This window comes from Leptodactylus fuscus, chromosome 11 (genome assembly GCF_031893055.1).
Source record: "Leptodactylus fuscus isolate aLepFus1 chromosome 11, aLepFus1.hap2, whole genome shotgun sequence".
In the NCBI taxonomy this organism is placed as follows: Eukaryota; Metazoa; Chordata; class Amphibia; order Anura; family Leptodactylidae; genus Leptodactylus; species Leptodactylus fuscus.
This window is the reverse complement of record NC_134275.1, coordinates 42,338,150-42,364,441: the sequence shown is the minus strand read 5'-3', so window position 1 is coordinate 42,364,441 and position 26,292 is coordinate 42,338,150. Positions and strand designations below refer to the sequence as shown.

At 46.5% G+C, this 26,292-nt stretch overlaps 2 protein-coding genes across 2 annotated transcripts in view; one reads left to right on the top strand and one right to left on the bottom strand.

Moving 5' to 3' along the window:
• Window positions 1-3,699: 3,699 nt before the first annotated feature.
• DOLK (dolichol kinase) lies at window positions 3,700-7,910 on the bottom strand. Its single transcript, XM_075258984.1, has 2 exons — window positions 7,878-7,910; window positions 3,700-6,223 (listed from the first exon to the last, which is right to left on the bottom strand). The coding sequence occupies exon 2, from the start codon at window positions 6,101-6,103 to the stop codon at window positions 4,538-4,540; it is 1,566 nt and encodes a 521-aa protein (XP_075115085.1). The 5' UTR covers window positions 6,104-6,223; window positions 7,878-7,910; the 3' UTR covers window positions 3,700-4,537.
• Window positions 7,911-7,996: 86 nt separating this feature from the next.
• Window positions 7,997-26,292, top strand: part of NUP188 (nucleoporin 188) — a 39,875-nt gene continuing 21,579 nt past the window's right edge. Inside the window, exons 1-11 of the mRNA XM_075259952.1 lie at window positions 7,997-8,076; window positions 10,461-10,515; window positions 11,108-11,181; window positions 13,038-13,122; window positions 13,206-13,286; window positions 13,366-13,410; window positions 13,711-13,803; window positions 14,536-14,658; window positions 15,073-15,284; window positions 16,299-16,410; window positions 16,496-16,696. Of these exons, the coding sequence (XP_075116053.1) occupies window positions 8,048-8,076; window positions 10,461-10,515; window positions 11,108-11,181; window positions 13,038-13,122; window positions 13,206-13,286; window positions 13,366-13,410; window positions 13,711-13,803; window positions 14,536-14,658; window positions 15,073-15,284; window positions 16,299-16,410; window positions 16,496-16,696 (1,110 nt within the window). The 5' untranslated portion in view covers window positions 7,997-8,047. The remainder of the gene's footprint in view (window positions 8,077-10,460; window positions 10,516-11,107; window positions 11,182-13,037; window positions 13,123-13,205; window positions 13,287-13,365; window positions 13,411-13,710; window positions 13,804-14,535; window positions 14,659-15,072; window positions 15,285-16,298; window positions 16,411-16,495; window positions 16,697-26,292) is intronic.

Here is a 26,292-nt window from a genome sequence, read left to right as displayed (position 1 = left end):
CCAAAGAGAGGATGGGGTGGGTCTGTTTCTATTTTCCCAGAACGGAATTGTGCCCAGTGGAGTGAGGGGTGAGATATCCGGTGCCAAAGTGTCTGAGAGGGAGCTCCAAGTTTCAGCTGCTCCAAGGAGCAGTTGGTCCACATTTTTAGATTTGTGGCCTGGTTTAGAGTGGAGCCATAAATCAGCTAATGACGCAGGACCAAAAGTATTTAATGACATCGAGAAAACAGTGGGGTTGGCTTTAGGAGTGGCCAGCTCTATCCAGCATTTAAGCTGGACCGCTTTATAAATCCTTTTTTTTTTTTGTGGATAAGACATCGGAATAGCCTTTAGAAAGTCTATTTGTCTCTTACCTTTAGACGTGGTCTCCGCTGCGCTGTCCCTTAGAAATACCAATTTTTACCGGTATGCAAATGAGTTCTCCCGCAGCGATGGGGGCGGGCCTTGAGCAGAGCAGGCTGCACAGGCCACGGGAAACTGGCCGCTAACAATACTGTGCAAGCGGCCATTTTCCCGTGGTCTGTGTGCCTGCGCAGTCTGCTCAATGCTAGGCCCGATGCCTAGAAGTTACGAGCCTGCGCCGGAAGAAGACATTGAAGATGATGCTGCGGAAGAAGAAGGAGGCGGCGCTGGAGACAATTCTCTGGCAGCGGTGGGAATGCCCTCATCGCTGTTTGAGCGCTGGGGCCCGCCCCCATCGCTGCGAGAGAACTCATTTGAATACCCGTAAAAAACAGTATTTCTAAGGAACGGCGCAGCGGAGACCATGTCTAAAGGTAAGAGACGAATAGCCATTCTAAAGGCTATTTTGACGTCTTATCCACAAAAGACAAGGTTTTAATGGTAGAATCCCTTTAAAGGGTGGTAATATTGCCAAATGCTGATCCTACTGTATTTACCAGCCCGTGTTGAAGATCATGTCATTGCACTTTTTGGCTTTATACCGTATCAATGTCAACATTTTGGATTTCAGGTGAATTTAACATGAATTTCTACAGAAGTAGATGTAATATTAATAAGTTACCTGTTCTGTACTTCCTCTCTACACTTCTACAAAGAATTTAAAGAGGACATGTCCCTGGTAAAATTCACTATAAATTCTACACTAAATGGCACAAATACCCCATAAGTACAAATGAGATGTAAGCCATACCCCCAAACTTCATATAAACAAGGCTTTTAGTTTGTAGGTGTAATGTCTGCAGGAGAGGGGTATGTGCTGTATATTAATTTCCCCTTGGATTTATTAGGGGTATGTTTGGTGGGCATGTAAGTGCCAGGGCCATAACAGAATATGACAAGCTTGTAGGCCAAGTGTACTCCCCTCCCCCTCGACCTATTCAAACACGAGAGCAACACACTGCCATTGCCTTTCTACAGGAGTTTGCGCTCAGTTCTTACAGCTCCTGCTTTTCAGACACATGCTAGGTTCTTGGCACTAACTGTCAGATCCACAAAACATGGGTTGTTTGTCTATAAAACCGCCCTGTCTTATAGAGTGACTGCAAGGCATAAAAAACGAATAGGTGCATTTGGATTCTGTCCATTTGGAGAGAATTATCATTGTATTAGTTTATGGTCTGTGATCTGGGGGTACAAAGGTAGATATACACTCACCGGCCACTTTATTAGGTACACCATGCTAGTAACGGGTTGGACCCCCTTTTGCCTTCAGAACTGCCTCAATTCTTCGTGGCATAGATTCAACAAGGTGCTGGAAGCATTCCTCAGAGATTTTGGTCCATGGCATCACACAGTTGCCGCAGATTTGTCGGCTGCACATCCATGATGCGAATCTCCCGTTCCACCACATCCCAAAGATGCTCTATTGGATTGAGATCTGGTGACTGTGGAGGCCATTGGAGTACAGTGAACTCATTGTCAGGTTCAAGAAACCAGTCTGAGATGATTCCAGCTTTATGACATGGCGCATTATCCTGCTGAAAGTAGCCATCAGATGTTGGGTACATTGTGGTCATAAAGGGATGGACATGGTCAGCAACAATACTCAGGTAGGCTTTGGCGTTGCAACGATGCTCAATTGGTACCAAGGGGCCCAAAGAGTGCCAAGAAAATATTCCCCACACCATGACACCACCACCACCAGCCTGAACCGTTGATACAAGGCAGGATGGATCCATGCTTTCATGTTGTTGACGCCAAATTCTGACCCTACCATCCGAATGTCGCAGCAGAAATCGAGACTCATCAGACCAGGCAACGTTTTTCCAATCTTCAATTGTCCAATTTCGATGAGCTTGTGCAAATTGTAGCCTCAGTTTCCTGTTCTTAGCTGAAAGGAGTGGCACCCGGTGTGGTCTTCTGCTGCTGTAGCCCATCTGCCTCAAAGTTCGACGTACTGTGCGTTCAGAGATGCTCTTCTGGCTACCTTGGTTGTAACGGGTGGCTATTTGAGTCACTGTTGCCTTTCTATCAGCTCGAACCAGTCTGGCCATTCTCCTCTGACCTCTGGCATCAACAACGCATTTCCGCCCACAGAACTGCCGCTCACTGGATGTTTTTTCTTTTTCGGACCATTCTCTGTAAAACCTAGAGATGGTTGTGCGTGAAAATCCCAGTAGATCAGCAGTTTCTGAAATACTCAGACCAGCCCTTCTTGCACCAACAACCATGCCACGTTCAAAGGCACTCAAATCACCTTTCTTCCCCATACTGATGCTCGGTTTGAACTGCAGGAGATTGTCTTGACCATGTCTACATGCCTAAATGCACTGAGTTGCCGCCATGTGATTGGCTGATTAGAAATTAAGTGTTAACGAGCAGTTGGACAGGTGTACCTAATAAAGTGGCCGGTGAGTGTACGTACCTCTGGCCATCACTCCTACTCCCACACAGTGGACCTACCCCGTCATAACACATTCATCCACTTATATTCCGAATCAACTGAATTCCAGCTTTGTCGGATACTGACTCCTTATACGGATATGTGATTTCTGCATTTCTTGCCCCTATTATCTATTGTATTTTTTGTAGTTATTTTTTTACTTGTACTTTTTCTTATTTTCTATCATTTGCCCACAGTCTTCTGCTTCTGGTCTTGTGACGTTCCAGAACATCCTGCAATGTTGGACTATATAACAAGAATTTTACCGAGTTTTTATGTTCATAGAAACATCAAAAACACAAACCTACATAACACATATTTATTTCTCAAAAATGTTTCCATTTACACTGATTTCTTTTTTTGGAGGTATTTCTGTATTCAGTTATATTACCATGCATCTGAATATTGAAATAAATCTGTTTGCATGGCTAGATCAATACAATGTAATACAAGATTTCCTTCTTCTGGTCGTTCACATTTGTGTTAATACTGTTGTCAGAATAATAAGAATAAAATATTGGACCTCACAGTAGATATAAATGTGTGCTACAAAGGGGGGGATGGAAAGTAATATGGCAGAAATAAGTGGGGAGAGTCTGCATGGGTCAGATTTAAAGGGACAGGAGTCTTAAAAAGGTTGGAATAATCTCATGAAAGGTTCAAGGTTTCTTTTGCTGGGATATCATATTTTGGAAAAGGTGCAGAATGGGTTTTAAAACTTGCATCACCGATCCTATGCTACTGGTATTCTAACACTTATTGGTTCCCCCAGTCTCTATTTCCTGGTCCTTTCTTGACAAACAAATGTCCACTCAGCCATGTAGTGACTTAGCAATGACCTAGCAAAGCCAATGACTGAGAGTCACTATTGGATCAAGAAATGAATACTAGCAGGAACCAATGAGCATGGGACAGAAGTGGGGGGTTGGGAATCTTAGAGGTGGGATATCTGTATGAATATACATGCTAGGCATAGGGAGGACTAAGGTGAGGCACACAACCTCTTCACCTTCACCATTTGGTTGCACCTTCAGCATCATGATTTCTCTGTATTTTGGTACCAGTCTCACCAGCTCATGAACCTGCATTGGCTATTGGTGATCCTGGTCCGGAGTATTAAAATCTGCATCAAAAGAACAACCATTTTCACATTCTGCTTGTACCAAGTAATTATAAATAAAGTTGGTAGAAACATGTGCAGGAGATACACAAAGGTTTTAATCCCTAAGGACAGACAGCCACAGTATCTAGGATGACTGAGTACTCATGCACTCCTCATGCCGTTAAGCTGTTCTCTAAAACAGTGCAGGGTATATATATATTTGTTAAAACCTTCAAATCCTGGTTTGTAACAACTTTATTTATAGTAGTAAGCTGGAGGCACATTTGATTATATGAACCTTGCTGGCAAATATTCTTCCATTCTATCCTATACAATCTCCCCACTTCTTTCAGTGCATGCCTGTCTTATAAAGGTCGGATCAGTCTTCATCATTGTGTTACCACTCTAGTTTCCCAGGTGTGCAGTATCTATAGACCCCATTCCATTTGATCCCTCTCTAACTCCTGGACATACAAGCCTGGGTTCCTGTGTATTCCTCTAGAATACTGGCTGGTGACCCTAAATGCAACAGTATCATTTGATCCTTATATCGAACCTAAACACTTCTTGAAGACAAGAAGAGTCCCTCTTCAGATCATGAGAAGGATGTGCAGGTACAGCGGCAGCAATAAATTGTCTATCTGGGTGGTAAAAGCTTCTAATAATGACACCAAAGTGATCGATCCCAATAGCCACACATAGCCGCTGGTCAGGTTCACATTGGTGTCAAATATAAGGATCAAGGCGACTGCTATGATCTGGGCAAATATAGACATCATGGTGCCTTCAAATGTTTTCTTGGTACCAGGCCATTTAATCTCACCCAGGGTGCTACCACATACAGAGGCTATTGTGTCACCTACACCTACTGCTAGCACCCCACAATAGGGAAGAAGAGTAGAAGGGCTGGATAAAGAAGAAGCGCAGAGTCTTGGAAACAGCCAGATCGGAAGAGACATCCCTAGGAGTAGGTAAATGTGAGTGAGAATCAGAGGACCACTGTCCCTCTCGTCCAAGAACAGTGTCAGCAGGCTCCGTAACGTCTGTCCAAGTGGTCTAATTCTGAAGTACCGAACATATTCTAGTAACACAAAAACAGCAAAACAAACCACGGAGGCGACAAACAGTAGCTGCGTGTCATATATAATACCGGGTATGTAAGTGGCCACTGCAAGGAAGTGAAAGTACTTGCGCGTCATTGTGGAGGCCTGAAGCTTCTTTGAGTCTGGAGTCCGCTTAGAGTTCTGGTAGAGAACAATGGCACAAGCAGACAGGACAAGGAATACCCAATACCCAAGGAGGTAGAAGCGGGTACTACTCTGTACAAGAAACTCCACCAGCCAAAAGAGGGGGTGCCTCTTGATAAGGTACTGCAGCCAGGGCACAAAGATTCCCAGCCCTAACACGGCCGTCATCATGTAGAAGAATAATGAAGAGGTCCATGTAGAGGAATCCATGAAAAAGAACAAGGCAGAAAAGATAATTCCGAGAAGGACCAGAGCCACCAGGGTGACGAGAAGAAGGTAATCTGCAGGATCTCCTTTGCCACCCACAGTATTCAAAGAGCGCTTGATAAGCTGGTTAAGGGCAAAGCTGAGCCCTCCAAGGACAATCAGAGCTTCGCCAGGAGTGAAGCAGCGTGGCATCAGGTACAGAACAATCATGCTAAGATATACGAAGATGAGGAGCACCTCAAGAACCTCAATGACTTCTGACACGGCCAGTGAATTCTTCATAGTGTAGAGTATGGCACTGCCAGCTGCTCCGGACACTATGCAGGTGTTTTTTGGTACTGGTTTTGTGATGCCTAGAGCAATTATGGAGAGGAAATAGGCTAAAGCCATCCCGGTGGCAGATACAACAACACCGTACCTCTCAAAGTACACATTACCAGAAGCTTTGCATCTCTCTCTTATTACAATGCCCAGCAGGGGAATGATCATGCTGGCTGGCAGAAGTCCGCTGTTGGCAGACGACCTGTACTGAAATACGGCTCCGCCAGACTGTAATAATCTATCCCATTTGTGCTGCACGTAGAATGCCTGCACAGCCAAGGCCAGAGCGCACCAGGAGAAGCGGTCCCACACTACTGTATGGATGCTCAGGACAATGCAGAACACCACTAGAGACTCCGCCACCACCAGCTTATTCATCATGATGAAGGCTTGCCTGGATTTTGTCACCTCGTCTTCTTCACTGCTGCGTCAATATTATAAAAGTTCAAGAAAGTCCCATGTATTCTGCATCATCTGTTTTTACACAAGATCCTACTGTTCCTTAAAAAAAATATAATAGTAATATTAATAATATAATAATAATATATATATTGCACACCTTGTAAACAGATCTAGAGGTTTCCCATTACACTATGAGAGGTGGGGGCCTTGCATCTTTCAAGCATTAAAGGGGTTGGCCACTTTCAGACCAATATTGACGAACAAATGTACAATAAAGACATATACAATTTTCCAATATAGTTTCTGTATCAATTCCTCACGGTTTTCTAGATTTCGGCTTGCTGTCATTCATTCTGTTACTTCTAGAGGATAAGACTGACCATGGTCATGTGATTTACAGTCCATGGTCATGTGATTTACGGTCCATGGTCATGTGATTAGCACACAGGTGCACAGCTGATTACCAGGCAGCTGTCTGAGTACTGTGACTGTAACGAGCTGTGCACTCATCACATGACCGTGGACTGTAAATGACATGACCATGGTCAGAGTTTTATCCTCTAGAAGTAACAGAATGAATGACAGCAAACCGAAATCTAGAAAACCGTAAGGAATTCATACAGAAAGTATATTGGAAGATTGTATATCTTTTTATTGTACATTAGTTCGTCAATATTGGTCTGAAAGTGGTCAACCCCTTTAAAGAGTTTTATGGGCCCCAACAGGGTTTATGACACTGATGATGACCTATATGCAGAACCTTCCATCAAAATTTGATCAGTGGGATTCTAGTCAGCTGATCCAGGTGCAAGAAGCTACTACTATGAACGGGCCTGAAGTAGCTCTGTCCCTATTCAATTAATGGGAGCAGAGCTCCACAGCAGTAGCTTCTGGCACCCAGATAAGTCGATTGGTACTAGGTGTCAGACCCCAATGGATCAGATACTGACGACCTATCCTCTGTTGGGGCCCGGAAAACTCCTTCAAGGGTGTGTCCGTTGAATATGCTATATATGTTAACATGAATCTATAAGGTCCAAATTGCCTTCCAAACCAATAATAATGTCACAAATTGATGTCAGAATGCAAGTGCACTGGGGGACCAGATTAGTCAGGTTTTCCTACAGACATCGACAAGTGTGTCTTTATCTATGAATGACCTTTCCAGCCTCTGTGAGTGTCATAGGCAAAAATGGCCCCGCCCCCAGTGCACTTGCAGGCTGATTTGCATATCCATAAAAAGACGCTTATCTCTGCATGGCTTCATCGGTGAGTGACCACACAGGTATGTGTATGCTCCTACTAATGTCACCTATGTGACAATATAGGTGGGCTAGGAGGAAGTTGGACCCGGACGCCCTTTAAAGGTATATCCATATGTATTATATACATCCACAGGATATGCTCTAAATGTCTGACCTCCCTAGGCTTAGCCTATGGAGCTGAGAAATGCCAAATCTTAAAGAGGTCTTCTGGCCTCACGTGACTACATATTTATTATGTCATTGTGTTTCTACAGCCTGCCATGGTCAAGACCTCTGCCTGCTATTAGTGAAAGGGAATGTTCTGCTTCCAGCTGAGGGTCTGCTACAATGTCTCCTCCCTTAGTAATAAATCAGGACTGCCGCCATGATGGAGGACAAAGAGACAGAATCCCGGCTATTATGCGTAAGCCCTCACAGCGCCCAGCCGCTGCTCCTCCACACGATCAGATTTCATTGCTTTATTCAACACCCTCCATTTCCACCTTTACCTTGGACAGCGCCATATTGTATTCCGGTCACCTGACAGGAAGTGACGTCACGGAGACACTTCCGCCAGAACTGGAAGAGTTTTGCCTCTCTTTAGTAAGAGTGGGCGGTCACGTGACGTACGAGCCGCGTTCGGGTCTTGTCACGTGTGCGGCGGGGGGGAAAAGTGAAGATGGCGGCTGCCGGGGGCCTGGACGAGAGGTAAAGAAGACGGGGCGGCGGCGACTGCGGGCGGGGGAGCAGCGGACACCGGAAGCTGAGGGATGGCTGACAGGAGAGGGACATGTTTAAATGGGAAAGGGCGGGAGACAGTGATGTATGAAGTGACAGCTGCCGGCGTGTGCTGTCTGGAGGAGAACTACAACTGCCAGCAGGCTCCTCATAACTTACAGCTTACTGTATATAATTTCTCTCAAACTTGCCTTCTTCATACTGAAGTTACCAGCATGCTGAGGCGTGCAATATAGAGACTACAACTCCCAGCATGCTGATGGGCGCAATATCTAGACTACAACTCCCAGTATGCTGAGGGTTGTGTTAATGTGGACTACAGCTCCCAGCATGCTGAGGGGAGCGTTATTGTAGACTACAATTCCCAGCATACTCAGCGGTGCAATATGTAGACTACAACTCCCAGGATGTTTTATTGTGCATTATTGTAGCCTTCAACTCCCAGAATGCTCAGGGCTGCATGACACATTGGTGAACAGAAATGGTTATATTGCGGTCCCCATCTCCACTACAGCTCCCAGCATGCTCAGGAATGTTTGTATTGTAACTATTCTGGCACTGGAATTACTTATGAGTAGTGTAATGAAACGCTCAGCCCTGATGTATACCCCCATGGTATAGACTACAACTCCCAGCATGCTGAAGGGATGAATCCTCTAAATGCAACATAGAAGATCTGTCAGGCAGCGCCCATACCCCAGGTAGTCATGGTCCAGTTTCTTGCATCCCCACCATGTGATCCTTGAACATGATGTCACAGGCCTGTGAAAAAGAAGCAGCTTTGGTTCCAAACAGCGGCGGAGGTGTCAGTTGTCAGAAGGCACATACCTGATATTACCTCATCCTGATGATATCGTAAATATTATAGTTCTGGAAAACGTTAAAAAAAAAAAAAAATGACATCAGGGTTGTCTCGGGCAACTGACTTCATAGTTAAGAATAAGACAATAATTTTGCATGTGCTGAATGTATATGACGTATGTTACACAGGGCGCATATCTGAGACGTGTCACGTGTTACTGTACAGCCTGTCATATCTAGACTTGTAAGGATTTCCCAGATACTTTGTGTTCTTTGTTATAAATAAAGTAAAGCTAAACTTTCTGGTGGTATTTGTGACATTAATAAACATTGGAATATACTTTATTTCCAGATTTTGAATCCATGTCTTCTCACTGGAGTTTGTGCTATTGCATAATGCAGGGAGGAAAATGCTGGCATGTGTAGAATTATTTTGCACCATCAGATTCCACATCGCTTTACAGAAATTATCCCATATAGGGATCACAGTCTAAATTCCCTATCAGTATGTCTTTGGAGTGTGAGAGGATCCCCGAGTAAACCCATACAAACATGGGGGGAATATATACAAACTCCTTGCAGATGTTGTCCTTGGTTGGATTTGAATCTGGTACTCCAGATATGAAAAGCTACAAAGCTAAACACTGTTCATAAAAGTAGAAGTGAGATTTTGGTGTCTTATAGAAGAAGAGAAGCTCATCTTTCATATGACACCAGAACCATGGTTCTACATTGTATAATGCTTAACATATGCAATACCCCTCACCCTCCTGATCCTCCGCTTCTCTGTAGTACCCTAATTCACCCCTGTACTCTCGGACACAAGCAGTGAAGATTTCTGCTTCCAGTAACAGGAGAAAGCATAAAGGATAGAGATGAGCGAGTACTGTTCGGATCAGCCGATCCGAACAGCACGCTCGCATAGAAATGAATGGACGTAGCCGTCACGCGGGGGGTTAAGCGGCTGGCCGCCGTCAAAGCGGAAGTACCAGGTGCATCCATTCATTTCTATGGAGCGTGCTGTTCGGATCGGCTGATCCGAACAGTACTCGCTCATCTTTAAAAAAGGAGCCAAAATCTGTTAGTGAAGTAGACTACAAAATTTATTAATGTCAAAATTAAATTAATGTCAAAAGTTGCTTGTAAGTGTAAAGTGTAAGTTCATAGCTTTCATAAAACTTTTGATAAGATATAGAGATAAGTCAGAGATTTTTGTAGGGACCCTCCTCCACTGCGAAAACAAAGGAGCAGAAGTGCTCAGAGGGGTGTCATTTGGAGTGGTATACAGGCTCATTATAAAGTTGCGGGGGTTTATGAAGACTGGAGTTTTATATACCAGTCTTGATAATTCCTGCATCAGCATATGATTCACCTGATATATGACATCATAAATGAGCGCCATCCTCTGGCAGGCCATGCACCTATATGGAAATCTGCGCCAGCTCTTATAGATTTCAGGCCTCATTTACACCATGTGCTGTAATCTTGCGCCTTGGACAAGCCCTTCTAATAATATGATCTCCATGTAATCCTCCTGGGACTTTATTTTGCAGGAGCAGCCGGGAGCTGTGGACCATTCTGCTTGGCCGCTCTGCGATGAGAGATCCTGTAAGTGTTCACCAGTCACATCTGACATGTCTGGGTTCACGGGGGTAGATTCTGATCTTCCACTAACTCAAACTAAAGACACATCTTTTCAGACAGACCTATCACAAATTCTAACGTAACCCTTCCGTACTATAATTAGAATCCCCAAAATTTAACCCTCCTCTGTTCCAGCTCCCCACATAATATGATGCCATTTCAGGCTAACTTTATATGTCCAAGCTCCATCCACATGGAGGACACGACTGGTGACTGCTCATAAAGTTTTATGTTTGTGTAATGACAGCAACCTCTATTACAGAATTATCTGACCCCCTGTATAAGCAATGCCGCTCCTGCTACCTCTTGTGTCACCCCCTCTACCTCATAGATTGTAAGCTCTTGCGAGCAGGGCCCTCAGTCCCATTGTGTGAAATGACTTTCTTTGTAATGCAGCTTTCTGTCTGTATTTTAACCCTACAAATTGTACAGCGCTGCGGAATATGTTGGCGCTATATAAATACAATTTATTATTATTATAAGGCTTTTTGCCCCCCCTCCTTATCTCATTCTGTGCTGCTGTGAGGAACTAATCATAATATACTTTATTTGACAGAGTCAAATCAAGGCAGAGCTCGACCGCTACGGCGAAAGATTCCTGCAGGGGTTGTCCTTCTACAAACCACCCAGGTACATACATATGTGGGTTTGTGTGTTTGTTCCTCGATCACGTAAAAACGGCTGAACAGATTTGGATGTAATTTGTCACATAGATAGTTTGTAACCTGGAATAACACATAAGCTACTTTTTATCCCGGTAATTGACATGGCTTCATTACTGTTATCAATTTATGTTCATATACTATGTTAAACTGCAGGAGATTTCAGCTATTTGCAGTTTTGCTGATAAAGCTGCTCTGTTATCTTTCTATGTAAATACACAGATAACACAGAAGCTGCTCAGACACTAAGATAGGAAAACCCTTTCATCCAAATTGCCAGATGTAGCAGAGCTTGAAAATGGCTGAACGGATTTGGATGAAATTTGCCACATAGATCGTTTGTAACCTTAGTTAACACACAGAATACTTTTTAGCCTGGTAAATGACATGGCTTCACCACTCCTATTAATTTATGTTAATACTAGCTCCTGCCCGTGACTTCAGAATTGGGTCCAGAGAGAAATGAAAAATGTGTGAGTAATAAAAAAAAATTAATTGGATAAAAATATTTCACCTGGCATATTGCTTGCGCTGTAATAGAGAGAAATAGCTGCAGTTTTGCGTTTAAGTGATTAGGTATTTGATATGGTAATCGCAAAGTTTATATATATATATATATATATATATATATATATTTTTTTTTTAACACACGTATGTTAAGTTAATACACTTCTGCAGACAACATTGTATGAGTTATATAAGTCCTAGGGCCAAACGCTGAAAGTGGCAGGAATTCATTTGGGCACTCACATGGTCAGCTTTATGTCGCTTGCTCAAGAGTATTGAGTGCCCAAAACTTACACGTACTGGCGGAATATAATAACTCCTACAATGTCGTCTATAGAAGTATAGTAACATATGTATGTCCCAAAAAACCCCAAACCATATACATTTTATAATTACCATATCAAAAACCTAATGACTTAAATGCAAAACTGCAACTATTTCTCTCTATTACAGCGCAAGTAATATGATGGGTGACATTTTTTTTAATCCTATTAATTTTTTTTTTATTACTTACACATTTTTCATTTCTCTCTGGACCCAATCCTGAAGTTGCAGGCAGAAGCTAGTATAATATAATTATATATATATATTCATATAAACTTTATAGTCTCTTGAGGCTGCAGCATACTCCTACTGTAAGTGTATACGGTACTTGCAGTCAGTGGATGGAAGCATTGCTTCAATCCCTCTCTTACCTAGTTCTGCTTGAAAAACAAAGTTTGCTTCAGTGTGCCAGTGCAGTCCAGGACTTGGATAGGTTGACATTTGATAGCAAACAAAAACAAAGTTTCCATTCAGAGGCGAGGAGGAAAGACAGGGAAAGCCTTGCTATGTATGGGCGAGCATTATCCTGCTGAAAAATGCCACTTGTCCACCCTGCCACACATGTGGTCACAGGATGTCCTGCACTACTAGGGGTGACTGAATGTTATATACAATGGCTCCCCACATCATTGCACCAGCATCTGGGGCACTGTGTTGCTCCACAGCAAAAGTAGAATTGAAGGACTCACCATGAGACCTCCATGCTTTAAGCTGACCATCATTGGATCCTAAACAAAACCTGCAATATTACTAAAGACAATATGAGCCTTCCTAGCCCCTTAGATTTGCAGCGGCACCTCTTTGGTTAAATGGCCTGAATCAGAGTTTTCTCTGATCCCAGGCACTGTAAAGGGTGTCAGCTTGGTTGAGGCTTACAATGCCTCATGATTTTAGGATTCAGATGTGGTTAGATATGCCTTAGTAACTACACAGATGCTGAGGGTGTCTCAGTCATGTGTTTTCCACCTCTGTTAATCTTCTTCCTTCTTGCAGCACAAGCTCCTCAGACAAAGTGAAGGCCAACAAGGATTTAGCTCCTGCCCTGAAAGAGCTTGGGCAGCGAATCAGCAAATTTCTGGTAAGAGTTTTGGGTAAAGGGGATAAACCCTGATGTTTGACTGGACACCTATGACATGCGGTGTTGTGTTCTCATTGATACAGGGTCTGGATGAGCAGCAGAGTGTACAGCTCCTGCAGTGCTATCTCCAGGATGACTACAGAGGGACCCAGGACTCTATAAAGGTCGGACCTCACTCATCTTGTGGCATCTCACTTGGGCCGTTCATGCTGGTTTTACAGCTCTCTCTTCTTTATATTTCAGCTGGTACCACAGGATGAAAGGCAGAGCCAGGCGCTGATGCTGAAGGTTTGTCTGCCCATGTTTTTTCCTCATTGATGGCCAATCCTTAGATTAGGTCATTTGTGTGTGATAGGTGAAGGTTTTGGAGCTTCATGGCTCTTTCACTGCAGCACCTGACACAGCGACATCCATACATGTGTGGCTATGTTTGCTACTGCAGCTCAGCCCATTCAAGTCAACCTTTTATTGCTGATCAGAGCACTTTAACCTCACCACCATGACAGAACCAACACTGGATTTTGACCATAATAGGAACAGGAACACAGAGAGGTTAAAAGCACCTACTAACTTTTCTATCACTTCTAGATAGCAGACTACTATTATGAAGAGAGAATTTGTATGCTGCGCTGCGTCCTGCTGCTGCTGACATATTTCCAGGATGAGAAGCATCCATACAAGGTAAAGTAAAATGTGTTGCTGTATTTTTTTTTTTTTTTCCCAAAATGATTGGTCATAGATTTTATTTTAAGTTGTTCCAAAATCCGTCTTTGTGGAAGGTCAAGCCAATCACTAAGATGTCACACGTGGTAGTGCTGAGTCCTCCAGGCTGAGGACCATTCTTTGTATTAGTGATTGTTAAACAGATTTTCCAGGCTAAATAATTGATGACCTATCCTTACAATAGGTCATCAATTCAATATCAGTAGGGGTCTGACACCCGGGTCCCCATGGATCAGTTGTTTAAGGAGGTGGCAGTGTTCATGGTGAGAGCTGTGGCCTCTTAACTACATACTAAGCATGGCACTGTTCATTGTATAAACGGCTGTGCTGGATATTGCAACTCACCTGAATGGGACCCAGCTGCCTTCAGTCCATGTGATCAATGAACGTGACGTCACATGGCCTATGAAGCTGAAGTGGCATTCAGGGATCACTGCTACTTAGTCATACAGCTGATTCACGGGTTGTCCCTGGTATCAAACCCCTGCTGTTTGTTAATTGATTACCTTTGCTAAGGATAGGTCATCAATTAATAAGCCCTGGAAAACCCTTTTAATGGGGGCCCAAGTAGATACTTTCCTCCATGACATCTATGCTCCCTTAGCACATTCGGACAGTGTTAGTATACTGTACTATAATGATTCCTGGCTTACAGATCTTCACTGGAGACTTTATATATTTTCACTTTAGAAAGAGTTCAATGACTGCATGGAAATGCTTCAACGGGAGGACTTGATGGGGAAATATCGCAAGCACTTTGAAGATCTCTGCAAAGAAGAAGCCCCCACATGGGAAACACACGGGAACCTCATGGTATGTTAGTAGCTGCAGAGACTGTCGACCTATCAGCAGATCTGGCTGTGGCTGAAGCTTTATAGAGTAAATGCACTATCCTGCTTATGGATTTGCAGGCTTAGGGGCAGAAGGGAAGGGAATTTGAGCTTCCTTTATCCTAGCGATCAAATTTTAAAGGGACCTATCCTTATGATAGATAATCAATATCAGATCTCTGTGTAGTGGCCAGACCAGTTTACTGTAACTTTGGTCCCATTGAGTAGTTGGCTCCCCATCAAACTGATTTTGATGTCTTACTCTTAGTACACACTCATTTTACTTTTTCTTTTCTTTTAAGTATATTAGAAAATTGTTATTTATTCCGTTTTCAAATATATTAATTTATTCACATCTGTAAACACCAAAGTTTATTTTCTCTGTTTCTGTTTTTAGACTGAACGTCAGGTGTCCCGGTGGTTTGTGCAGTGTCTACGAGAACAAGCAATGCTGTTGGAGATTATCTTCCTCTATTATGCCTACTTTGCCATCCCCCCCTCCAACCTTCTGGTACTTACCAAACTGTTTAAAGAACAAGGATTTGGACGTAGGCAACAAAATCGTCACTTGGTGGAGCAAACCTTAGACCCTTTAATAGACAGGATCGGGTGAGTGTTTGTAATCTCAAGCCTGTTCTGCCTGAGCCAATGTACATTACATGGCAAAATCAATAGAAAGTTGATGCCCTTTTTTTCAAACATCTAGCAGACATTTATGGCACAGGATATGCCATAAATGTGTAGTAGATGTAAACCCAATTTCTGGGAGCTACATGAATAACAGAAGGCCATTTACCCATCTGTTGAAGGGGTTTTTAGAAGCTGTACCTAAGGGATCAGAACCAGCCACTGGGTCGCTCTGCTTCCTCCCCTTCTGCTTTCCCTCTCTCCATAGCACAGGTAACTAATGGTGAAAATGGGAGTGTAGGGGTGCTGGTTCTGAATTTGTGACAGAGGTTGGAACAAGCTCAGAATGCCTAGGTACTACATCTAAAAACCCAAAGTAAGTGGCTCTCCATGGAAGCCCTTTAAAGACGTTTTCCAGGTTTATCAATAGGATAGGTTATTGATTTATGATCAGTAGGAATCTGGGACCCCCACCAGTCAGCTGTTTCAAGAAACCTCTGCATTTGGATGACTGCTGCGGTTTCTTTACAGAAAACCAAGCACAACACTGTCCATTTTACAGTGTCTATTCTTAGTATGGCAGTCCAGCTCCATTCGCATGAATGGGACTGAATTGTAAACAGGACATTGATTATGAATGTGACGTCATATGGCCTGTAAAGTGGAATCAGCGCAAAAGGGATGTCGCTACTGCTTTGAACTACAGATCAGTTGGACGTCTGCTTATCTTCAATTGGTGACCAATCTTAAGCAACGGTCATAAAGTCCAAAAATCCAGGCAGAGAACAAATTGAGAAGGTGTGGGATTTAGAGCTGGGACCCATATGTCAGGCAAGGCATTTGACATATCTAATGCATATATCATTAATATCTCGTGTTCAAACTACCCTTTTAATACCTGTATTCCTCTAAAAGTCTGCAGTAGTGTTATAACAATGCGTCCCATTGTTGGTTTTCTCTCTGAATGTCTAAGGATTCCTCATTTTTCTATTACAGATACTTTGAAGTTCTGATCCTGTTGGAAGGCATTGACATGGACTCTCTGCAAGACTACGTTTTTAAGGACGAGCTTGAGCATCCATTTACCAATGAGCAGCAATTCTGCAAGGTAAAATTGTCTTGTGTGTCAATAGAGTAGACTGCGTCCATGTTATCCTAGGTCTGACTACGTTTTATTATTGCCGCCTATACAGGACATGGACAACATCTTGTTAACCTTCGGAGATATCCCTCACCATGCTCCTGTGCTGCTGGCCTGGGCTCTGCTACGGCACACTCTGAGTCCAGATGAAGCGGCCACAACTGTTCGGAAAATGGGCAGTGTTGCCGTCCAGCTCCATGTCTTCAAGTATTTGACAAGTATGCTACGAGGCCTTGGTAGTGGCGAGAATAATGTAAGGACATACAACAAGTTTTTTATTCTGTATTTTTAAAGGGGTTTTCAGAGTTTAAGATCTTGATGACCTATCCTTAAGATCATATTACTTCAATTATTTTGTGTCCATGCCATCTTGTGTCATGCTACCATTGGATACATAAACAATACGTTTTATTGTATGCTATCAAAACAGGATTGCTAATATGTGAATAACCATAATGAAAGTTCAGTGGCATGGCATGTAAGTAGGAGGAGTGCCCTAAAATGATTGTTCATTAATTGTAATTGAGGTAAATTATTCACTTATTTGTGATGTTAATTTGAGATCATGGCATTGGATCAGTGGTAGTCCCATGGAGCTCCACTGCAGACAGCACCGTGTAGTGGTCTTGCCTAGAGATGAGCGAACACTAAAATGTTCGAGGTTCGAAATTCGATTCGAACAGCCGCTCAATGTTCGTGTGTTCGAACGGGTTTCGAACCCCATTATAGTCTATGGGGAACAGATACTCGTTAAGGGGGAAACCCAAATCCGTGTCTGGAGGGTCACCAAGTCCACTATGACACCCCAGGAAATGATGCCAACACCTCTGGAATGACACTGGGACAGCAGGGGAAGCATGTCTGGGGGCATCTAACACACCAAAGACCCTCTATTACCCCAACATCACAGCCTAACAACTACACACTTTACACACTCAATACCACCTCTCTGACAGTAGGAAAACACCTTGAAACATGTGTATTTGGCACTTGCAGTGAGGAGAGCTTGTCAGCAGCAGTGAATTTGGCCCTTGTAGTAAGTTGAGGTTGGCACCAACATTTGTTTTGAAAATCAGGGTGGATTGAGCCTCTAACCAGCAGAGTTTGGGCAAATTCATGGTGGAGGGAGCCTCTAAAAACCCCAGTTTGGACCAATTCATGGTGGAGGGAGCCTCTAACCAGCCCAGTTTGGGCAAATTCATGGTGGAGGGAGCCTCTAAAAAACCCAGTTTGGACCAATTCATGGTGGAGGGAGCCTCTAACCAGCCCAGTTTGGGCAAATTCATGGTGGAGGGAGCCTCTAACCAGCCCAGTTTGGACCAATTAATGGTGGAGGGAGCCTCTAACCAGCCCAGTTTGGACCAATTAATGGTGGAGGGAGCCTCTAACCACCCCAGTTTGGACCAATTCATGGTGGAGGGAGCCTCTAAACAGCCCAGTTTGGGCAAATTCATGGTGGAGGGAGCCTCTAAAAAACCCAGTTTGGACCAATTCATGGTGGAGGGAGCCTCTAACCAGCCCAGTTTGGACCAATTAATGGTGGAGGGAGCCTCTAAACAGCCAAGTTTGGACCAATTCATGGTGGAGGGAGCCTCTAAAAACCCCAGTTTGGACCAATTCATGGTGGAGGGAGCCTCTAACCAGCCCAGTTTGGGCAAATTCATGGTGGAGGGAGCCTCTAAACAGCCCAGTTTGGGCAAATTCATGGTGGAGGGAGCCTCTAACCAGCCCAGTTTGGACCAATTAATGGTGGAGGGAGCCTCTAACCAGCCCAGTTTGGACCAATTAATGGTGGAGGGAGCCTCTAACCAGCCCAGTTTGGACCAATTAATGGTGGAGGGAGCCTCTAACCACCCCAGTTTGGACCAATTCATGGTGGAGGGAGCCTCTAACCAGCCCAGTTTGGACCAATTCATGGTGGAGGGAGCCTCTAAAAAACCCAGTTTGGACCAATTCATGGTGGAGGGAGCCTCTAAACAGCCCAGTTTGGGCAAATTCATGGTGGAGGGAGCCTCTAAAAAACCCAGTTTGGACCAATTCATGGTGGAGGGAGCCTCTAACCAGCCCAGTTTGGACCAATTAATGGTGGAGGGAGCCTCTAAACAGCCAAGTTTGGACCAATTCATGGTGGAGGGAGCCTCTAAAAACCCCAGTTTGGACCAATTCATGGTGGAGGGAGCCTCTAACCAGCCCAGTTTGGACCAATTAATGGTGGAGGGAGCCTCTAACCAGCCCAGTTTGGACCAATTAATGGTGGAGGGAGCCTCTAACCACCCCAGTTTGGACCAATTCATGGTGGAGGGAGCCTCTAAACAGCCAAGTTTGGACCAATTCATGGTGAAGGGAGCCTCTAAAAACCCGTTTGGACCAATTCATGGTGGAGGGAGCCTCTAACCAGCCCAGTTTGGGCAAATTCATGGTGGAGGGAGCCTCTAAACAGCCCAGTTTGGGCAAATTCATGGTGGAGGGAGCCTCTAACCAGCCCAGTTTGGACCAATTAATGGTGGAGGGAGCCTCTAACCAGCCCAGTTTGGACCAATTAATGGTGGAGGGAGCCTCTAACCACCCCAGTTTGGACCAATTCATGGTGGAGGGAGCCTCTAAACAGCCAAGTTTGGACCAATTCATGGTGGAGGGAGCCTCTAAAAACCCCAGTTTGGACCAATTCATGGTGGAGGGAGCCTCTAACCAGCCCAGTTTGGACCAATTAATGGTGGAGGGAGCCTCTAAACAGCCAAGTTTTGGGAAATTCATGGTGGAGGGAGCCTCTAACCAGCCCAGTTTGGACCAATTCATGGTGGAGGGAGCCTCTAAACAGCCCAGTTTGGGCAAATTCATGGTGGAGGGAGCCTCTAAAAAACCCAGTTTGGACCAATTCATGGTGGAGGGAGCCTCTAACCAGCCCAGTTTGGACCAATTAATGGTGGAGGGAGCCTCTAACCAGCCCAGTTTGGACCAATTAATGGTGGAGGGAGCCTCTAACCACCCCAGTTTGGACCAATTCATGGTGGAGGGAGCCTCTAAACAGCCAAGTTTGTACCAATTCATGGTGGAAGGAGCCTCTAAAAACCCCAGTTTGGACCAATTCATGGTGGAGGGAGCCTCTAACCAGCCCAGTTTGGGCAAATTCATGGTGGAGGGAGCCTCTAAACAGCCCAGTTTGGGCAAATTCATGGTGGAGGGAGCCTCTAAAAAACCCAGTTTGGACCAATTCATGGTGGAGGGAGCCTCTAAACAGCCAAGTTTGGACCAATTCATGGTGAAGGGAGCCTCTAAAAACCCGTTTGGACCAATTCATGGTGGAGGGAGCCTCTAACCAGCCCAGTTTGGGCAAATTCATGGTGGAGGGAGCCTCTAAACAGCCCAGTTTGGGCAAATTCATGGTGGAGGGAGCCTCTAACCAGCCCAGTTTGGACCAATTAATGGTGGAGGGAGCCTCTAACCAGCCCAGTTTGGACCAATTAATGGTGGAGGGAGCCTCTAACCACCCCAGTTTGGACCAATTCATGGTGGAGGGAGCCTCTAAACAGCCAAGTTTGGACCAATTCATGGTGGAGGGAGCCTCTAAAAACCCCAGTTTGGACCAATTCATGGTGGAGGGAGCCTCTAACCAGCCCAGTTTGGACCAATTAATGGTGGAGGGAGCCTCTAAACAGCCAAGTTTTGGGAAATTCATGGTGGAGGGAGCCTCTAATCAGCCCAGTTTGGACCAATTCATGGTGGAGGGAGCCTCTAAACAGCCCAGTTTGGGCAAATTCATGGTGGAGGGAGCCTCTAAAAAACCCAGTTTGGACCAATTCATGGTGGAGGGAGCCTCTAACCAGCCCAGTTTGGACCAATTAATGGTGGAGGGAGCCTCTAACCAGCCCAGTTTGGACCAATTAATGGTGGAGGGAGCCTCTAACCACCCCAGTTTGGACCAATTCATGGTGGAGGGAGCCTCTAAACAGCCAAGTTTGGACCAATTCATGGTGGAGGGAGCCTCTAAAAACCCCAGTTTGGACCAATTCATGGTGGAGGGAGCCTCTAACCAGCCCAGTTTGGGCAAATTCATGGTGGAGGGAGCCTCTAAACAGCCCAGTTTGGGCAAATTCATGGTGGAGGGAGCCTCTAAAAAACCCAGTTTGGACCAATTCATGGTGGAGGGAGCCTCTAACCAGCCCAGTTTGGACCAATTAATGGTGGAGGGAGCCTCTAAACAGCCAAGTTTGGACCAATTCATGGTGGAGGGAGCCTCTAAAAACCCCAGTTTGGACCAATTCATGGTGGAGGGAGCCTCTAACCAGCCCAGTTTGGGCAAATTCATGGTGGAGGGAGCCTCTAAACAGCCCAGTTTGGGCAAATTCATGGTGGAGGGAGCCTCTAACCAGCCCAGTTTGGACCAATTAATGGTGGAGGGAGCCTCTAACCAGCCCAGTTTGGACCAATTAATGGTGGAGGGAGCCTCTAACCAGCCCAGTTTGGACCAATTAATGGTGGAGGGAGCCTCTAACCAGCCCAGTTTGGACCAATTAATGGTGGAGGGAGCCTCTAACCAGCCCAGTTTGGACCAATTAATGGTGGAGGGAGCCTCTAACCACCCCAGTTTGGACCAATTCATGGTGGAGGGAGCCTCTAACCAGCCCAGTTTGGACCAATTCATGGTGGAGGGAGCCTCTAAAAAACCCAGTTTGGACCAATTCATGGTGGAGGGAGCCTCTAAACAGCCCAGTTTGGGCAAATTCATGGTGGAGGGAGCCTCTAAAAAACCCAGTTTGGACCAATTCATGGTGGAGGGAGCCTCTAACCAGCCCAGTTTGGACCAATTAATGGTGGAGGGAGCCTCTAAACAGCCAAGTTTGGACCAATTCATGGTGGAGGGAGCCTCTAAAAACCCCAGTTTGGACCAATTCATGGTGGAGGGAGCCTCTAACCAGCCCAGTTTGGACCAATTAATGGTGGAGGGAGCCTCTAACCAGCCCAGTTTGGACCAATTAATGGTGGAGGGAGCCTCTAACCACCCCAGTTTGGACCAATTCATGGTGGAGGGAGCCTCTAAACAGCCAAGTTTGGACCAATTCATGGTGAAGGGAGCCTCTAAAAACCCGTTTGGACCAATTCATGGTGGAGGGAGCCTCTAACCAGCCCAGTTTGGGCAAATTCACGGTGGAGGGAGCCTCTAACCAGCCCAGTTTGGACCAATTAATGGTGGAGGGAGCCTCTAACCACCCCAGTTTGGACCAATTCATGGTGGAGGGAGCCTCTAAACAGCCAAGTTTGGACCAATTCATGGTGGAGGGAGCCTCTAAAAACCCCAGTTTGGACCAATTCATGGTGGAGGGAGCCTCTAACCAGCCCAGTTTGGGCAAATTCATGGTGGAGGGAGCCTCTAACCAGCCCAGTTTGGACCAATTAATGGTGGAGGGAGCCTCTAACCAGCCCAGTTTGGACCAATTAATGGTGGAGGGAGCCTCTAACCACCCCAGTTTGGACCAATTCATGGTGGAGGGAGCCTCTAAACAGCCAAGTTTGGACCAATTCATGGTGGAGGGAGCCTCTAAAAACCCCAGTTTGGACCAATTCATGGTGGAGGGAGCCTCTAACCAGCCCAGTTTGGACCAATTAATGGTGGAGGGAGCCTCTAAACAGCCAAGTTTTGGGAAATTCATGGTGGAGGGAGCCTCTAACCAGCCCAGTTTGGACCAATTCATGGTGGAGGGAGCCTCTAAACAGCCCAGTTTGGGCAAATTCATGGTGGAGGGAGCCTCTAAAAAACCCAGTTTGGACCAATTCATGGTGGAGGGAGCCTCTAACCAGCCCAGTTTGGACCAATTAATGGTGGAGGGAGCCTCTAACCAGCCCAGTTTGGACCAATTAATGGTGGAGGGAGCCTCTAACCACCCCAGTTTGGACCAATTCATGGTGGAGGGAGCCTCTAAACAGCCAAGTTTGGACCAATTCATGGTGGAGGGAGCCTCTAAAAACCCCAGTTTGGACCAATTCATGGTGGAGGGAGCCTCTAACCAGCCCAGTTTGGGCAAATTCATGGTGGAGGGAGCCTCTAAACAGCCCAGTTTGGGCAAATTCATGGTGGAGGGAGCCTCTAACCAGCCCAGTTTGGACCAATTAATGGTGGAGGGAGCCTCTAACCAGCCCAGTTTGGACCAATTAATGGTGGAGGGAGCCTCTAACCAGCCCAGTTTGGACCAATTAATGGTGGAGGGAGCCTCTAACCACCCCAGTTTGGACCAATTCATGGTGGAGGGAGCCTCTAACCAGCCCAGTTTGGACCAATTCATGGTGGAGGGAGCCTCTAAAAAACCCAGTTTGGACCAATTCATGGTGGAGGGAGCCTCTAAACAGCCCAGTTTGGGCAAATTCATGGTGGAGGGAGCCTCTAAACAGCCCAGTTTGGGCAAATTCATGGTGGAGGGAGCCTCTAACCAGCCCAGTTTGGACCAATTAATGGTGGAGGGAGCCTCTAACCAGCCCAGTTTGGACCAATTCATGGTGGAGGGAGCCTCTAAACAGCCCAGTTTGGGCAAATTCATGGTGGAAGGAGCCTCTAACCAGCAGAGTTGTGGGAAAGCAGGGTGGAGGGAGCCTCTAACCAGCAGAGTTGGTGGAAATCAGGGTGGAGGGAGCCTCTAACCAGCAGAGTTGGGGGAAATCATGTTGGAGGGAGCCTAGTATTAGCAGAATTGTGCAACGCTTATGGTGGATGAGTATGAGGATGCGGAGGAATTGGAGAGGTTGAGTACAGACATGGAGTTTCATGTTGGGGTGCTTTACACAGGTGGGCACAAAAATGAAGGCTCTATCCAGTGGTGGTTCATTTTTATCAAAGTGAGCCGGTCGGCACTCTCAGCTGACAGACGGGTGCGCTTGTCAGTGATGATGCCACCGGCTGCACTGAACACCCTCTCAGATAGGACGCTGGCGGCAGGACAGGACAGCACCTCCAAGGCATATAGGGCAAGTTCAAGCCACAGGTCCAACTTCGACACCCAATACGTGTAGGGCGCAGAGGGGTCGGAGAGGACAGGGCTGTGGTCGGAAAGGTATTCCCGCAACATGCGCCTATACTTCTCACGCCTGGTGACACTAGGACCCTCCGTGGCGGCACTTTGGCGAGGGGGTGCCATCAAGGTGTCCCAGACCTTAGACAGTGTGCCCCTCGTTTGTGTGGACCGGTGAGAACTTGGTTGCCTACTGGAGGAACTGCCCTCCCTGCCGCCAACGTCACATGCTGGAAACATCTCCATCATATTCTGCACCAATTGCCTGTGGCAAGCATTGATGCGATTGGCCCTCCCCTCTACCGGAATAAAAGACGAGATGTTGTTTTTATACCGGGGGTCAAGGATAGCAAAGATCCAGTACTGGTTGTCCTCCATGATTTTGACAATACGCTTGTCGGTTGTAAAGCACCCCAACATGAACTCAGCCATGTCTGCCACAGTGTTAGTTGGCATGACTCCTCTGGCCCCACCGGAAAGTTCAATCTCCATTTCCTCCTCATCCTCCATGTCTACCCATCCGCGCTGCAACAATGGGACGATTCGAAGTTGCCCGGAAGCCTCCTGTATCACCATCACATCATCGGACAACTCTTCTTCCTCCTCCTCCTCCTCCTCCTCCTCCATTAAACGCAGTGAAGCGGACAGATGTGTGGACCTACTCTCCAGCTGTGACGGATCGGATGCTATCCCTAACTCCTCTGTGTGATCTGAGTTATCCCTGATGTCAATCAGGGATTCTCTCAGAACACACAAGAGCGGGATTGTAAGGCTCACCATCGCATCCTCAGAGCTCACCCTCCTTGTGGACTCCTCAAAGACCCGTAGGATGTCACAAAGGTCTCTCATCCATGGCCACTCATGGATGTGAAACTGAGGCAGCTGACTTTGTGGCACCCTAGGGTTTTGTAGCTGGTATTCCATCAAAGGTCTCTGCTGCTCAACCACTCTATTCAACATCTGAAACGTTGAGTTCCAGCGTGTGGGGACGTCGCACAAAAGCCGGTGTTGTGGCACATGCAGGCGTTGCTGGAGAGATTTTAAGCTAGCAGCGGCTACTGTCGACTTGCGAAAGTGGGCGCACATGCGCCGCACTTTCACCAGTAGCTCTGGAACATTGGGGTAGCTCTTTAGGAAACGTTGCACCACTAGGTTGAAGACGTGGGCCAGGCATGGAACATGTTGGAGTCCGGCAAGCTCCAGAGCTGCTACCAGGTTCCGGCCGTTATCACAAACGACCATGCCTGGGCCCAGGTGCAGCGGCTCAAACCATATTGCCGTCTCATCGAGGAGGGCATCCCTCACCTCGGAGGCAGTGTGCTGTCTGTCCCCCAAGCTGATCAGCTTCAGCACAGCCTGCTGACGTCTACCAACGCCAGTGCTGCAACGTTTCCAACTCGTAGCTGGGGTCAATCTAACAGCGGAGGAGGAGGCGGTGGCGGAGGAGGAGGCGGTGGCGGAGGAGGAGGCGGTAGAGGAGGAGGAGGAGGGGGGTGTTCTTCTCGTGTCCCTGCCAGGAATGTTAGGCGGGGAGACGAGGTACACCGGGCCAGTTTGGGAAGCAGTCCCAGCCTCAACTACATTCACCCAGTGTGCCGTCAGTGAAATGTAGCGTCCCTGTCCGCATGCACTTGTCCACGCGTCGGTGGTCAAGTGGACCTTTGTGCAAAGCGCGGAACTAAGGGCCCACCTGATGTTGAGTGACACGTGCTGGTGCAAGGCGGGGACGGCACACCGGGAGAAGTAGTGACGGCTAGGGACGGCATAGCGAGGTGCCGCAGTTGCCATCAGGTCCAGGAAGGCGGGAGTTTCAACAAGCCGGAACGCCAACATCTCCTGGGCCAGCAGTTTAGCGATGTTGGCGTTCAAGGCTTGCGCGTGTGGGTGGTTAGCAGTGTATTTCTGCCGCCGCTCCAATGTCTGAGAGATGGTGGGTTGTTGTAAAGAAACGCCTGATGGTGCCTTTGATGGTGCAGGAGAAGGAGATAAGACAGGACCAGGGGAGGATGAGGTAGAAGTCAACAAAGTGGCGGAGGCAGATGAAGTGGTGTCCTGGCTCGTCCTCTGGAGTGCATCGCCAGCACAGTCAGCAGTGGCAGTGGCAGAGGCAGAGGCAGTGGCAGTGGCGTGAACGGCAGGCGGCCTTTGTCCTGCCGTTGCTGCCTGCCACTGATTCCAGTGCTTGGATTCCAAATGACGGCGCATTGAAGTGGTGGACAGGTTGCTCTTCTCAGAGCCCCTAATCAATTTCGAGAGGCAAATTGTGCAGACAACACTATATCTGTCCTCGGCGCATTCCTTGAAAAAACTCCACACCTTCGAGAAACGTGCCCTCGAGGTGGGAGTTTTTCGGGGCTGGGTACGAACTGGAACATCTTGGGAGATTCCGGGTGTGGCCTGGCTTCGCCTAAGCTGCTGACCTCTGCCTCTGCCTCTAGCTACCCTTTTTGGTGCTGCACCTGCCTCAACATCCACACTACTTTCCCCGCTTGACATCCCCCCTGTCCAGGTCGGGTCAGTGTCCTCATCATCCACCACTTCCTCTTCCAACTCCTGTCTCATCTCCTCCTCCCGCACAATGCGCCGGTCAACTGGATGCCCTGACGGCAACTGCGTCACATCATCGTCGATGAGGGTGGGTTGCTGGTCATCCACCACCAAATCGAACGGAGATGGAGGAGACTCTAGTGTTTGAGCATCTGGACACAGATGCTCCTCTGTTAGGTTCGTGGAATCGTGACGTGGAGAGGCAGGTTGAGGGACAATGAAAGGAGCGGAGAACAGCTCTGGGGAGCAGGGACAGTTTGGGTTATTGTTCTGTAAAGCTTCGGAATTTTGGGAGGAAGGAAGA

Coding starts and splice junctions, on each gene's coding strand:
- DOLK (XM_075258984.1), bottom strand. CDS start 6,103: ATGATGAATAAGCTGGTGGTGGCGGAGTCTCTAGTGGTGTTCTGCATT.